Genomic DNA, 13629 nt, shown 5'->3' on the forward strand with positions numbered 1-13629 from the left:
ATCCACTTGATGGCACACTTTACCTTTAAAGTCAAGTGAGTACTGTGCAGTCAACATACCTCTAGCTAGTGTCCTGTATTTGAGTGCCATCTAGCTGCCAGAAGCTGAAATACAAGAATTATCATTGTTGGATCAGATCAAAAGGTTCATGCAAGTATGCCGTCTCCAACAGTGGCCAGCCAGATGCTTCTAAGAAACTCCCAAGCAGGACATGAAGACAGCCAGTTCCTAGTTCTCAGAATTAACAGCCTCTGAACATGGAAGTTCCATTTAGCCATCCTATATAACAGCAGAGAACTAATGAGAGAACAAGAAGACCACTTACCAAGATGCAGAGAAAAGTCTGAATATTGACTACAAGGTCCAACAATCTCCTGGTGAGCCATAAGAACACATCAGTCAGAAAACAGTCATGAAAGGCTATGGTAATAAGAATGCAGGGAGTAAGCCGTTCACCTACTGAAGATTTGGGACATTTGTGAAAAATGTCAGTTGAGTGGCATGAGGAATTTGGCAGGAAATGACAAGAGCTTAGGGGACTCCCACATTCAGTGCCTCAGTGCTCCAGTCTAGACTCTGGGAAATGGCAACCACACTGCAAAGTGTATCAATATTTGGCTCCACGTGAAAAAGCAAAGTATGATTGGGGGTGAGGGGAGGCCCATGATAGCATTAGCAAGCACCTTTCCCATTCAACTGGAATGCTCCTGGAGGTATGAATTAAACAACTCCTATTACCTACCATTAACACCTTCTCTAAAGTGTTGAATCAGTCAGTCAGATCTTTATTACGGTCTATGACCAGCAACAGAACAGAAAAGAAGATGACACACTTACAGATACACAAGGAATTTGTACATTTCTGACCAATATTGTCTAAGTGGAAGCTACAAGAAAACAACGATCCCTAGAAGCTAAAAAGCAGAATTTAGCTTCTTTAAATCAGAGAGAAGTGTCTATCATCTAAAGAAAAACTAACAGGAAAGTCATCCAGGTGACCTGGAAATTTCAATAATATTGGTTAAATCAAGTCTAGCCTCAAGATCACAATAAAAGCAACATCGGAGACCAACATGCATTGTTGACAATCTCACCAGAGCCACGAGGACATTGGCATTGCAATACTGGAATCTGCCTTCTAATAATGCTGAGGGAAGGGCATTAAGACGAGCCCTAGAAAAAGCCCGGCGATGTTTTGGGTAGATGAGAATTGATGGCTAGGATGCTGGTACAGGTCTAGAAAGTTCTCTCAGCCACCTACAGGAACTAGGCAGCAAACTTAAATCACTCTGCAGTTCAGTATCCAATATATGCTGTTGGATTACATTCTTTAGACTTTTCATGGCCCAGAGAGTAGAAAAATCAGGAGAGAGGTCATAAGAGAGCTATTTGCGTTGTATATCCCCTTTTGCCAAGCAGACTGAAAATTATACAACATAATTAAAGGTGTCAGTCCTACAAGGATAAGATTGAGCCTAAGCCAGAAGAAAATAGTGGCCATCCAAACTCTGGCTTCAACTCTAATCATACCTACATCCACTCTCAATACAGTATTTGCGACACATATAGGGGTGATAAAACGAACTATGAGGAATCCTTGAACTCTTTCAAGCAGGCCAAAATTAGAATATGGGCCCAGTTGTGCTCCATGTAAGAGTGTGCTAATGGTTTATCAGATAATAATTTAATGGCCACAGGGAAGAAACTTCCTCCCTGGGCATGATGGAGTCTTAAAATTGCTGCAGCACTGCTCTGGGCCAACTTAACAACATGTTTAACTTGCAGAGCTTTCTTTCTAAGCATCGCATCAACAAATGTACCTGCTAAGTTGAAGGAAAAGGTACAGCACTTTAGACAGGCAGTGTTTCATTTCCCACATACCCTCATTCACTAGAACTAGAGTCTAGCTCACCCCAACAGCCTCTACTGAAACACTCAAATAACTCCACGGCCACCAACACACACACACAGGTTTAAGGAGGAAAATGTTTTATATATATATTTCCCCCACACACTCCTTTCATTATTCAGTTGCAGATACATACAGAAGGTTAAGGACTGCAATCACAAACAAAATGTAGAAAGAGGATGAAGAGAGGCATGATTCTGACTACTCACGGAAGATTCTTCACTTGTAGTCTGAGCCTGGTTTTGAAACTTAGACTGCAGACACCACCACTACCACCACCCAAGTCAATCTCTGGATCTGCTCTCAGTCTGGCCCCTCGCTATAGACCAGGTGGATTGTCCACTTTAAAAAAAAAGCTGTGCATCATATTTATTTGTATACACCATGTTGTGGAGGCCCTGGGGATCCCTGAATTGGGTCCATGATGGCACATTGGGTCCCCATGTGGGCAAAAAGGAAAACTTCTGAGAAAACAGGATTGCTAGAACTCTTGTCCCAGAGTTCTAGTTGAGGAAAGAGCTGAAAATACAAATAGCTTTTCATGGTTTTTCAAAAAAAAAAAAAAAGTGTTGAGAAAGAGCTAAAAATTAGGATTTTTCACCTTTGAGTGAACTTCTCTCACTCTTTCTTTAGGATAACAACCTACAGATTCACCCCTCTGAAACCTCTGGATCACAACCTACTAGCCAGCCAGGTGTTATCTCCCCTCTCCTTCCCCAGAGAGGACATCCATTCTCGTCAAGTGCTTAATTAGAGATCAACATGACTAGCAAGTGCTGCAACTTCACAGACCCAATAGGGATCTGGCTTGACTGTTAACTCATGGGCCAAAATCCCACCCGATCGGCTGGGTGAGATTCATTGCAAAGACCCATGGAAAAGCTAGAAATCTCTTGAACCTTGCCTTCTATATACTTCCCAGTGATGTTGGCAACTATAGTGGCACCTCTTCTTAGGTCACTGGGAGGAGCACAAGCCCCAGTGTTAGAAAGCCGTGGGTAGAAATGCATCTCTCGGCTCTAATTAAGCTTAAATCTATGAGCAGCCATCTTTATTCTTTTAAAGACAATTAGGCCCCTAACCAAAGCAAAAAGCTCTGGGTGAGTTTACCCACCTACAGAACCCAATGGTCTAAGGAAACCTGGGGCCTGGTAGAATTACTCAAGGCCCTCCAAGATGCTGCCCATCATATTGAAGGAATTCCTGCACATGGACTCCCGGGGTGAAAGGGATGCAGTTTGAAACTTTCTGAACTTCAACTGAGTCACATGTGTGTACCAGCCATCCTTTATGAAAAGCCCCAGAGTTGTTTGCCTCTGCGACTGTACTCAGGAGAGGTGCTGAGCTCCCTCAAAGCTAAGCTAATTAGATTGAGGTCAAGCATGGGAGAAAGACAGGACATTATTTTACTGCTTCTCTCCCTCTTTATCAAAAGGACAGAGTCACTACAAAGGCTAGCAATAACTCAAGCCCAAGGCCTTCTTTCTCGACACAGGCAGCGGACAGAATCCTGTCATTCCAGGGGCGGGGCGTTGGTATTCCCAGTTGTTCATGTCCTCCTGATCCAAACTGAGAATATGCAAAAGAGTATGTTTCTTGTGTTGTAGAAACTACAGGTTTCTTTCTACTACTCTGCAGCATTTTGGCTCTATCTTGTGTTAAGTTAGTCGTCTAGCCATCAAGTCATTTTCAGACATGGGAGTGAGAGCAGAAATACTCCAGCAGAAGGAGCCTTTTCCCCAGGCATACAAGACTTTCTAGACCAGAGGGGTTTTTTGCTTGTTTGAGGAACTTCCATCAATAACCAATACCTTACTAACCACTACTTGGAAACTTTGATGCAAATAAGACAGCTTAATGATTATTTTTGAAACCGTTATATTAATAGAAAAGTCAAGAACAGAATATACAAACAGAGAGAACATACTTCCACATAATACTCATCACAATGGTTAGTCCAAATTGAAACTGGGTTGTAAGCAGTTAAAAGGCTGCCTCAAATGAGACAGGACTTTGACCAGTGAGTCTTCTGAAAGCCATCCAGCCACTCCTTGGCTTTCCTCAGATCTTCATCTTCCTCAGACTAAAGGAGAAATAACCACCAGATGTGGCTAAACGTGCAGAGGCTCCCAAGGCTACTGTAGGGCTACAAGGGACACAGAATGTTGAAGAACTTTGAAGCTCAGCAGTGAAAACTAAGGCGTTGTGACCTCTCTCTCGTTGGTCAGGACAGTGGCTGGTGGTGCGCAAGGCAACTTGAGAACTGCAGACATCTTCTACTTTCTTCTCTGAATGAGTGTCTCCTGCATAGTAAAAAGAGGGAGGGTGATCCAGAAGTTATGTGGTTCAGAAAGAGATTTAGTGTCTTGCTCTAATACAGCTATAGGCAAGTCACATTTGGGTTCATGCCATTTATGGAAGGAACATGAGAGCCACCCAGCATTTCCTCTGAGGTGTGCGCACATGCACGCTCACAGGTTTTTTTAATGTCCACTCAGTTAATTTTCGATCCTGCTCAGGTTGAATCAGGAAGGCCCCACTCTTAATGCACATGCACACACACTGCCTTGATACTGCCGCCCAGAACAAAACTCATTCCACACACAGATGAAAAAAAAATTAGAACTAATACTGGAGCCACCCCTCTGTGAATTCTTCCTACATCAATCTGGTAACTTCTGTACGTTAGAACCACATGCAAGGGGGAAATTATACATTCTTTCCACTTTAATATATCCATCCCCTTAGGGGTAGGCAATGCTTATGAGGGAAAAGAGCCACATCATTCACACTTTGTCTCACCCAGGTAGTGCGTGCGCACATGGCAGCCCTCCCCCTCCCACTCTCCATAAGGAAGCTGCTCTCATGCCACTGCAATAAAGTGTGAATTGGGCCTTTATACATGCCCCACCCAACCATACGCACAGAATACATGAGGCAATTAAGGAGTTGTGGAATAGGCTATACATTTTAAAAGTAGTCAAGACACAAGGCAAGTAATTTCCATACTGCTCTCCCCACATTTCACCAAACTGATTCAAATGTCAACCCTTCTGGAATCACTAGCACTCAGAACGTTGCTTTGGCTCCCAGAGCATGAGGGCTTGGTATGCCAGAACCTGTTCCATCTTAAATTTTACCTCAGAATATCTACACCTCAAATGTGGTTCATAAGTCACAGTCTAGTCAACCAGGTAGTTCTCTTGTCACTTGTATGCCTCATTGTTTGGGGCCAATACAACTACAGCCCCCAGTTTAGAGGACAAGGTACACATTTCACCACACAGATTGCCAAGCAGGACACAGCACAGACATTTCTAGAACTTACACAGTTGAATGATCATAACAGAAACAAGATTCCAACTGCATCAGCATTTATGTAAATAGATTGTACACTATTGCAATTTTGCTCTAAGCGCACAAATACCATAGCATTTTTCCAGCTGCAAGGGAGATGCTGATGGAAGAGGTTGGGGACTGCAGGCAGGCAACTGGTTCACATCCAGGTCAATTTGGCTTGGTTCTGCTAACTGCTGGGAATGGGCAATGGAGATGTAAAATTCTTCCAATGCCAATGCCAAAGAATCAGACGTCGCTTCAAGAGAATCTGTTGTCTACAGACAAATGAAACAAGAAAGAAACCTGTTTAATACACATGACCAACACTGTCACAGTCCAACAGAAGAGGCTGGAGAGCTGATCCACAGTTCACACAGCAACAGTGCTGGCCACATACACACTGCTATTTGGAGCAGCAAACACTGAAGTGGAGACGACATGCAGTGGACTTGCGCTAGGAAGCTGGAGCAATCTGCACTTCCCCACCATGTCTGTTTAACTTTACAAATAATTTATGTATTGTGGTGTTTACAGAATAGTCACCAATGTTATTTAAAAAATTTACATCGCTTTTAAAAAGGAGTTCACAAAGCAGTTTACATGGAAAAATAAAATAAATGGTTCCCTATCCCAAAATGGCTCACTATAAAGAAACACAAAGGAGACACCAGCAACAGCCACTGGAAAAACCCTTTTGCTGCACTTGGAGAAGGACAGTTCGCCCCCTGCTAAATGTAGGAGTCGCCACTTTAAAAGCTGCTCTTTGCTCATTCATCAGGAGTTTCAATCAAGTACAATCCTTGTTGCATATTTACTGTCTTACCCCAACTTTCCAACACAGCACGGGTGCAAAAAGCTTAAGAGCAATATTGACTTTTTCCATTCGCTTGTAGGCAAAGGCCATCACAACAAAGATGCAGTTAACACAATATACAGACACCATATACAATACTTTAAGAGAAATACAGAATGGATTAGATTCAGAGGGTGTCCTATTAGATGATTAGGAAATATAGTCAAGAATGGGTGCAAGCATGGGGGCCAACTTGCAGGCTAACCCTGCACCACTACACCAGGGTTTATCATCCAAAAAATTAAGGAGCAGCAATTTTCAGAAAAATTCCACTTGCCTCTGCAAACACCCGTGCCTCCTGAAACTATCCCTGAGGTTCCCCAAACCCTCAAGGATATAGTTACAGGAGTCACAGGCACCTGCAACGAGAAAGGGAGCTCACAGAAAATCATCCCTCTCTAATCGTATGATGATAAATCCTAGTGCATCAATACAGTGTTTGCCTCTATATTGGCCACTGCCTATACACATGCAGGGGATGCAACCATGGTTAAGTTTGTACTGAAATGCAGCTGAAAATAATCTCTCTTAAAAAAACAAAGCCACTAGGAAACATTTTGTGCCTATCAGTACAAAATATGCCAGGCTACCAGATGTACCCAATATGTTAGTGGAAAGCTATGGGTCTAGCAAAGAAGTTGCCCAATCAAATGTACTCACCCCCACATATTTAACTGCCTATCCTACTACAAAATCTAATGGATTGGGTTGTTGTCGTTTTGTCTCTCTGCTCTCTTTATATAAAGAATGTATTTGGAGGAAGACAACAAGAAAAGGGAGAAGAGCATCAAGGATTACAAGAGGTAATTGAAATGGTTGTGTAGATTCAAACCACACACTTAATCATGGAAACCCTCTTATAGAAGGTCAGCAGACTTCTCACATCCTTAGGCTTCTTTGGAAGTCAAGAGCCTTCAAAAATAGAGCAAGATCCACTAGAAATTTCAACAAGCCCATGAAGTAAAGCACTAACTACCTTTTGTGTTATGGATACATGCTGTCCCTCCCACCAATTGTCATATAGAACCTGTCGAGCTTTAAGCTAGAAATTGCCCTAAAATTAAGGCAACAATAAAGACTTTACCTCCATCTCTCCAGAAGAGTCCAGGATTCTGGTCTGAGGTTCTGGACTCGGGCACTCTGTTCTCTCAGCCACATCAGAAATATCCGTAGTCTGCCACAAATGATTAGACATTCTGTAAGCAAGCAGTGCTCACAGGAGAAGAGTATAAGAAGAAAAAGTTGGGGGGAGGAGTGCAATCTCAAGGTCAAACTTGATTTAGGCTTAAACATGTTAGATTCTGCAAGTTTTTTCTTTTTCATAAATAGCAGACTGAGAGGCCCTGACCCAGACTGGGATTGTAGTGTGAGCATTATAAACCTATGTTCCAAGAAGGAAGCTGCCACTGCAAATAGGAATCCAGGACAGAAAGGGTTAAAATTCCTACCCTTGCTTGCCCCCTCCAGTTCCAAGCTGGGATCTCCTCTGAAGCTGCTATTTACTGGAGGAGGAAACCTATCACCATACACAAAAAGGATCAGATGAGTTTAAATCATCATCCAGATTTTGGAGCATATTTCCACCCCCAGCTGCATAAGAGTGTGTAAACAAGCAAACCACCGCACTCCCAGCTATGCTTTGTGTTGGTCAAACTCTCACCTGCATTTTGGTACACAATATATCCACCAGGGTTTATTTGATTTAAATCATGGCTTAAATGGTTTAACAGGAGGACTCGATTTTAATAAAAAACTAGTCAGGAAGATTCTATTTAATCATCATTTTCTAATAAAAGTACATTCTGATTGTCTAATATAACCTTAATACATATTCAGAGATAGGAAGTAGGTTTCATCTTTAGAAGGCAGGAATACACATCTCATAATATGTGCCCTACAACCTGTTCTCTTGCCCCTTGCCCCAACTTGGCTTATCTCATCTGGTAATCACATTATCAGAGAGGGTCTGGGTAAATATTAGAAATGCTTCTCTGAGGGAGGGCATGATGCCTCCTTGTCTTAGAGTCTATTATTAGTCCTTATTTGAAGAAACCTGCACTGGATCCCTCAGAGTTAGCTAATGACAAGACCTGTTTCTAATCTTCCATGCTTCGGCAAGGTGATTGAGTGGGTGGTGGCCTCTCACCTCCAGGCAGTTTTGGATGATACAGATTATCTAAACCCATTTCAAACGGCTTTCAAGTAGGCTAGGGAGTTGAGACTGCCCTGGTTGACCTGATGGATGATCTCCAATTGGCTATCGACAGAGGGAGTTTGCCTCTGCTGATCCTTTTGGATCTCTCAGCAGCTTTCGATACCATCAACCATGGGATTCTTCTGGATCACCTGAGGAGAGTGGGACTGGGTGACACTGTTTTACAGTGGTTCTGTTTCTACCTCTCTGGTAGATTCCAGATGATGGTGTTGCTTGAAGACTGCTGCTCTGCAAAGCGAGAATTAAAGTATGGAGTTCTACAAAGCTCCATACTGTCTCCAATGCTCTTTAACATCTACATGAAACCGCTGACAGAGAAACCGCTTGGAGGAGAGCCGGTCTTGCGATAGCAAGCATGACTTGTCCCCTTAGCTAAGCAGGATCTGCCCTGGTTGCCTATGAATGGGAGACTAGATGTGTGAGCACTGCAAAATATTCCCCTTAGAGGATGGAGCCGCTCTGGGAAGAGCATCTAGGTTCCAAGTTCCCTCTCTGGCATCTCCAAGATAGGGCTGAGAGAGATTCCTGCCGGCAACTTTGTAGAAGCCGCTGCCAGTGTGTGCAGACAATATTGAGCTAGATCGACCTATGGTCTGACTCAATATATAGCAGCTTCCTATAAGCAGGAGGTTTGGTGCAGGGTGTTATCAATATGCAGATGACACCCAGATCTATTTCTCCATATTGACCTCATCAGGAAATGGCTTAACATCCCTTAATGCCTGCTTGGAGGCAGTAATGGGCTGGATGAGAGATAAACTGAAGATGACTCCAAATAAGATGGAGGTACTGACTGTGGGGGGCTAGGACCTGAGAGATGATTCTGGTGTTCTGGATGGGGCAACACTCCCCCTGAAAGATCAGGTATGTAGCTTGGGAGTGCTCCTGAATCCTAAATGCTCTCTGGTTTCTCAAGTGGCAGTGGCCAGGAACACCTTTTATCAGCTTCAGCTGATACATCAGCTATGCCCATTTCTGGAGGTAAATCGCCTTAAAATAGTGGTGCATATGCTGGTAACCTCCAGGCTTAACTACTGTAATGCACTCTGTGGGGGGCTGCATTTGTACATAATCCAAAAAGTAAAGAATGCAGCAGCCAGACTGGTCCCTGGGACAACCCTAAGGGACCACGTAATACCAATTTTAAGAGAACTGCACTGTCTGCTGCTATGTTTCCAAGTGAAATACAAAATGCTGGTTATTACCAATAAAACCCTCAATGGCTTTGGTCCAGGGTACTTAAGAGAACACCGCCTTTTGTCATGAACCCTGCTGCCTATTAACATCATCTGGAGAGGTCCAGTTACAGTTGCTGCCGGCTCGTTTGGTGGTGACTTGGGACCAGGCCTTCTCTGTGGCTGCCCCGAGGTTTTGGAATATGCTCCCTGTTGAAATAAGAGCATCTCTTTCTCTGTCTGCCGTCAGGAAGACCCTCAAGACACACCTGTTTTCTCAATCTTTTTGCTGAAATTAATTTAGAACTGTTTAATTTATTTTTATTTTAGGAGACTGTTTTTACTTGTATTCTGTGAAATTTTGACTGTTTTGAGTCTTTTATATTTTTTGCTTTTAAAATTCTGTACACAGAGATGCACATATCAGGTGGTAAAAATATGATTTATAGATAGATAGATAAAATAATAAAATCAAATCTGTTTCATTTGGGCAACCAGGCTTTGCATTTCTTTGTCGAACTGTTTGCATTTCACACACATGCTTGTCTTATCCACAAGTACAGAAACTTCAAAATATTTCCAAATGGGGTCTCTTTTACAGCCTGTTGTCATGAAAATGTATTTCATTAGGACTGTATTAATATGTACTGTTCACTTCTGTTTTTATTCCCCTCCCCATCCTATGCATTTATACCCAGTCTCCTCCTCCTCACTCATATCCACCGCCACAAATCCTCTATTTATTGACCTTCTTTGTCTTTGTGCTTTGAGAGGGGGTGGAGGAGAGGCAAGGGCTTGATTGTGTGTGCTGCATGTACACCACCTGCAGAATAGGATTGATCAAAGTCTGTTACTTCTCATCCCCATATGTGGCTGTTAACATGTTCATATAATATAATTTGAAGTTATGATTAATATTCATGATTATATCTTTGACCTAGGTTCTATTTTTTAATGAATTATTTAAGTTAAAAACCATTTATTTTTAAAAAAATCCACTTTAAATCAAAAACCATTTTTTAAAAAATCAGTTTTTAAACCAACCCTGATATCCACAAGTATAGTCCCTCACCAGTGATGATCTTTAATAAGAACAGTCCTGGTGGATCAAGCCCAAGGCCGATCTAGTCCAGCATCCTGTTTCACACAGTGGCCCACCAGATGCCTCTGAGAAGCCCACAGGCTAGAGTTGAGGGCATGCCTTCTCTCCTGCTGTTGCTCTCCTGCAACTGGTATTGAGAAGCATCCTGCCTCTGAGGCTGGAGGTGGCCAATAGCCACTAGACTAGTAGCCACTGATAGACCTGTTCTCCATGAATTTGTCTAAACACCTTTGAAAGCCATCTAAGCTAACAGCCATCACCACATCCCATGAAAAAGAATTCCATAGATTCATGTTAATAAAAATATGACACAGGGTAAACCACTCCAAAATGAACGGACACCCTACAGAGGGATGGTTTCTATTGCATTCCCATGTTAAGCCAATTGGGATGGGAGAGAACACTGTTTCTCTTTGGAAACTTCTGTTTTGTTTCCCCTTGCTAACTCAGTTGATGAAAAATGATAGTATCTAAAACATAGTGTGAGGCACTGCATATTCTGTGCTCCCAAGTTAGGGCAGATGAAACCAGCCCCATCCCACAATGTCAGATAGTGTTTGGAACAAGTAAAACATCCAGAAGCATCTGACCTCGCAAAAGCAGGGATTTTAGCAACCACAAAGAAGCCAAAAAGAACACAGAAGTAGCTAACCACATTTCAGTAAGCCTAGCATCAGTGGATCAACCTTCTACAGTATGTCTCTTTTCCAGTTTCTCCTAGTGTGATACAGTCCCACCCCCAACCAAAGAGGGTTGGAGTTTGGTTCCAGGTGGAGAGAGCAGCAAGATGTACAGATGGGATATGTGGCACTGAGCAGACTGCTGAAGCTCACTCACCTACCAGTGAAGGTACCGAGATAATTGATTACATGGCAAGCAGAAATGGCAAAAGATGGCTTACAACCAGTCCATCACCGCCCCAGTGCATACATCTTAGTACAGAATACACAGGGAGCATGTGTGAAAACAACTGGAGATACCACCACACCACGTTATCTGCCTGAATTACCAGAAAGGGGGAAGCAACACTGGGGATCCTGACACACTGCTTGGGTCCACCTTGCAGCAAGGCAAAGCCTGGCCAGAGTGAACAATGCTGGTAAAGCGATGGGAGAAAGCTGGGCAACGACAGGGGCCATCAGATTCTGGTGCAGCAGCCAGTAGGAACAATGGCAGCAAGATGGAGATCCTGAAACAGCCCCAGGATACGAGGAGCTAGGCTTCAGGAAACAGCAAGAAGAAGCTGGGCAAGGAGGTTCATCAGGCAAGGAAGGAGGTGGGATTCCTCAGGAAACTGAGGAGGAAGTCAGAGGACTTTGAAAGGATGTGTGGGTGAAAGTGGTATTTAGGGTCAGTCACGAGGTGGGGTCTGGGTCCTCCGGTGAGAGGCCAAACCAAGAGGAGTTTAGTTTGGTTTGGCCAGCAGGAAGTGGCAATGAGTGAAGCAACTCCTTCTGCTGCAATCTCCGAGGGTGGGGGTGAGGGAGAGGCAGGACCATGAGGGAGGAATCAAAACACTGTCTGAAGCCCTGGAGAGCCACCGTCAGTCCAACTAGACAGTGCTGCTCTAGATGGAATAGTTTGACTCAGTAAGCAGCAGCTTCCTATGTTCCAATGGAAGCACCTTGACCTAACAGAACTAAAAGCGTATCTTGGCCTGCTTATCTTGCCTGGTGTGTTTCATGCCAACCATGAAGCACCACAGGAACTGTGGACAGCAATTTAGGGGTCTTCCTACCTCTGTGCCACAATGCAGTTGAGTTGGTTTGATCTGAGGACATCTGGATCTTGTCTGTGCAGCAGCACTACGTTCTTGGGTGTGATCTAACAGTTGATGAGCAGCTGTTGGTTTCAGAGGTGCTGTCCTTTCTGGCAACACATGCTAAGCAAATCAGAGAAATATGGTTTGAAAATATGGTGATGCCGTAATGAAGAAACATCCTACCCTGACAGATAATTTTACCTCGGGAAGCACAGCTGGAGGACTGCAACAAAGACAAGTAGGCCTGCAAGTTGTGCAGCAATGTATACTAGCATGGACACCACTTGGGGCTACTTCAGGTAAATAGTCTCCCTACATACACTCCAAAACCTTGTTGCAGCATGTGTAGAGGGGCGATTCAGATGAGCATGCCCTCATGTGATTAAAGGATGCATCAAGAGTGCATCGGCATATCCACTGGTGATGTCAGGGCAGCTGTATTCTTGCTATTATTGTATGTGCAGGGCTGTGTTCATCTGAACATGCCCTCAGTGGGTGGTGGTGGTGGGATGACATTTTTCTCAGTGTATAGCTGGCAGAGGCTCTCCTAAGCAAGGAGTTCACCTGTGTAGGCACTATGAGACACAAGCCAGACATACCTCCAGAGAAGCAACCACATTCACAAAGGGAACCATTACCTGTACTTAGCTTGACTGGACAGCAGTCGTTGGTATTGTGTGTTAACAAGAAGTATGTGCCCAAGGCCAGCTGGCAAAAAAAACCCCACAACTGATTGTGGGAAACTGGTTTGTAGGATGCACTTAGCTAGCTCCAGGGGCGTAACAAGGCTGGAGTGGGCCCAGAGACAAAATTTTAAAATGGGCCCCTCACTGATACACATACACACACTTCACATGTGACTTGCCTCTGGGGGGCCCCTTGAGGCGTGGGGGCCCCCAGGCAGCCGCCTCCCCTTGCCTAATAGTAGTTATGTCCCTGGCTAGCTCCCTGACCTGCAATGATTGCTTTTAGGTCAGTCACAGCGCTTTTTAGCTGAAATGCTGAGACCTGAGATGTTGAAGTATGGCTGCTCAATGTGGAGTTTGGAATGTTAATTTTTCTTTGTAAACAACTCATGTTCTCAGTGAGTCGTGCAGTCACACAGGGTGTCATGCTTAGGGTGTGAAAGCAGTATTAAATTATTGTAGGTTCTGTCTTCTGGAAAAGTTGTCGGGGGGGGGGCATCTAATAGGACTAGAAGTTCTACTCGTGTATAAAAAATCATGAGTCCAGATGAGGGTTCAAGTCAAGTCTATTTTGGCTCTAAGCAGTTT

The 13629-nt window shown here is 43.7% G+C and overlaps 1 protein-coding gene across 12 annotated transcripts in view; it reads right to left on the reverse strand.

The window, feature by feature from the left end:
- Nucleotides 1-764: 764 nt before the first annotated feature.
- TDRD5 (tudor domain containing 5) overlaps nt 765-13629 on the reverse strand; it is a 67359-nt gene continuing 54494 nt past the window's right edge. For all 12 annotated transcript variants that reach the window (XM_053244195.1, XM_053244203.1, XM_053244200.1 and 9 more), the window contains 4 exons: nt 12332-12475; nt 7186-7275; nt 5337-5523; nt 765-4212 (listed from right to left, as the gene is read on the reverse strand). In XM_053244195.1, the coding sequence (XP_053100170.1) occupies nt 3971-4212; nt 5337-5523; nt 7186-7275; nt 12332-12475 (663 nt within the window). In that variant the 3' untranslated portion in view covers nt 765-3970. The remainder of the gene's footprint in view (nt 4213-5336; nt 5524-7185; nt 7276-12331; nt 12476-13629) is intronic.

This window comes from Hemicordylus capensis, chromosome 4 (genome assembly GCF_027244095.1).
Source record: "Hemicordylus capensis ecotype Gifberg chromosome 4, rHemCap1.1.pri, whole genome shotgun sequence".
In the NCBI taxonomy this organism is placed as follows: Eukaryota; Metazoa; Chordata; class Lepidosauria; order Squamata; family Cordylidae; genus Hemicordylus; species Hemicordylus capensis.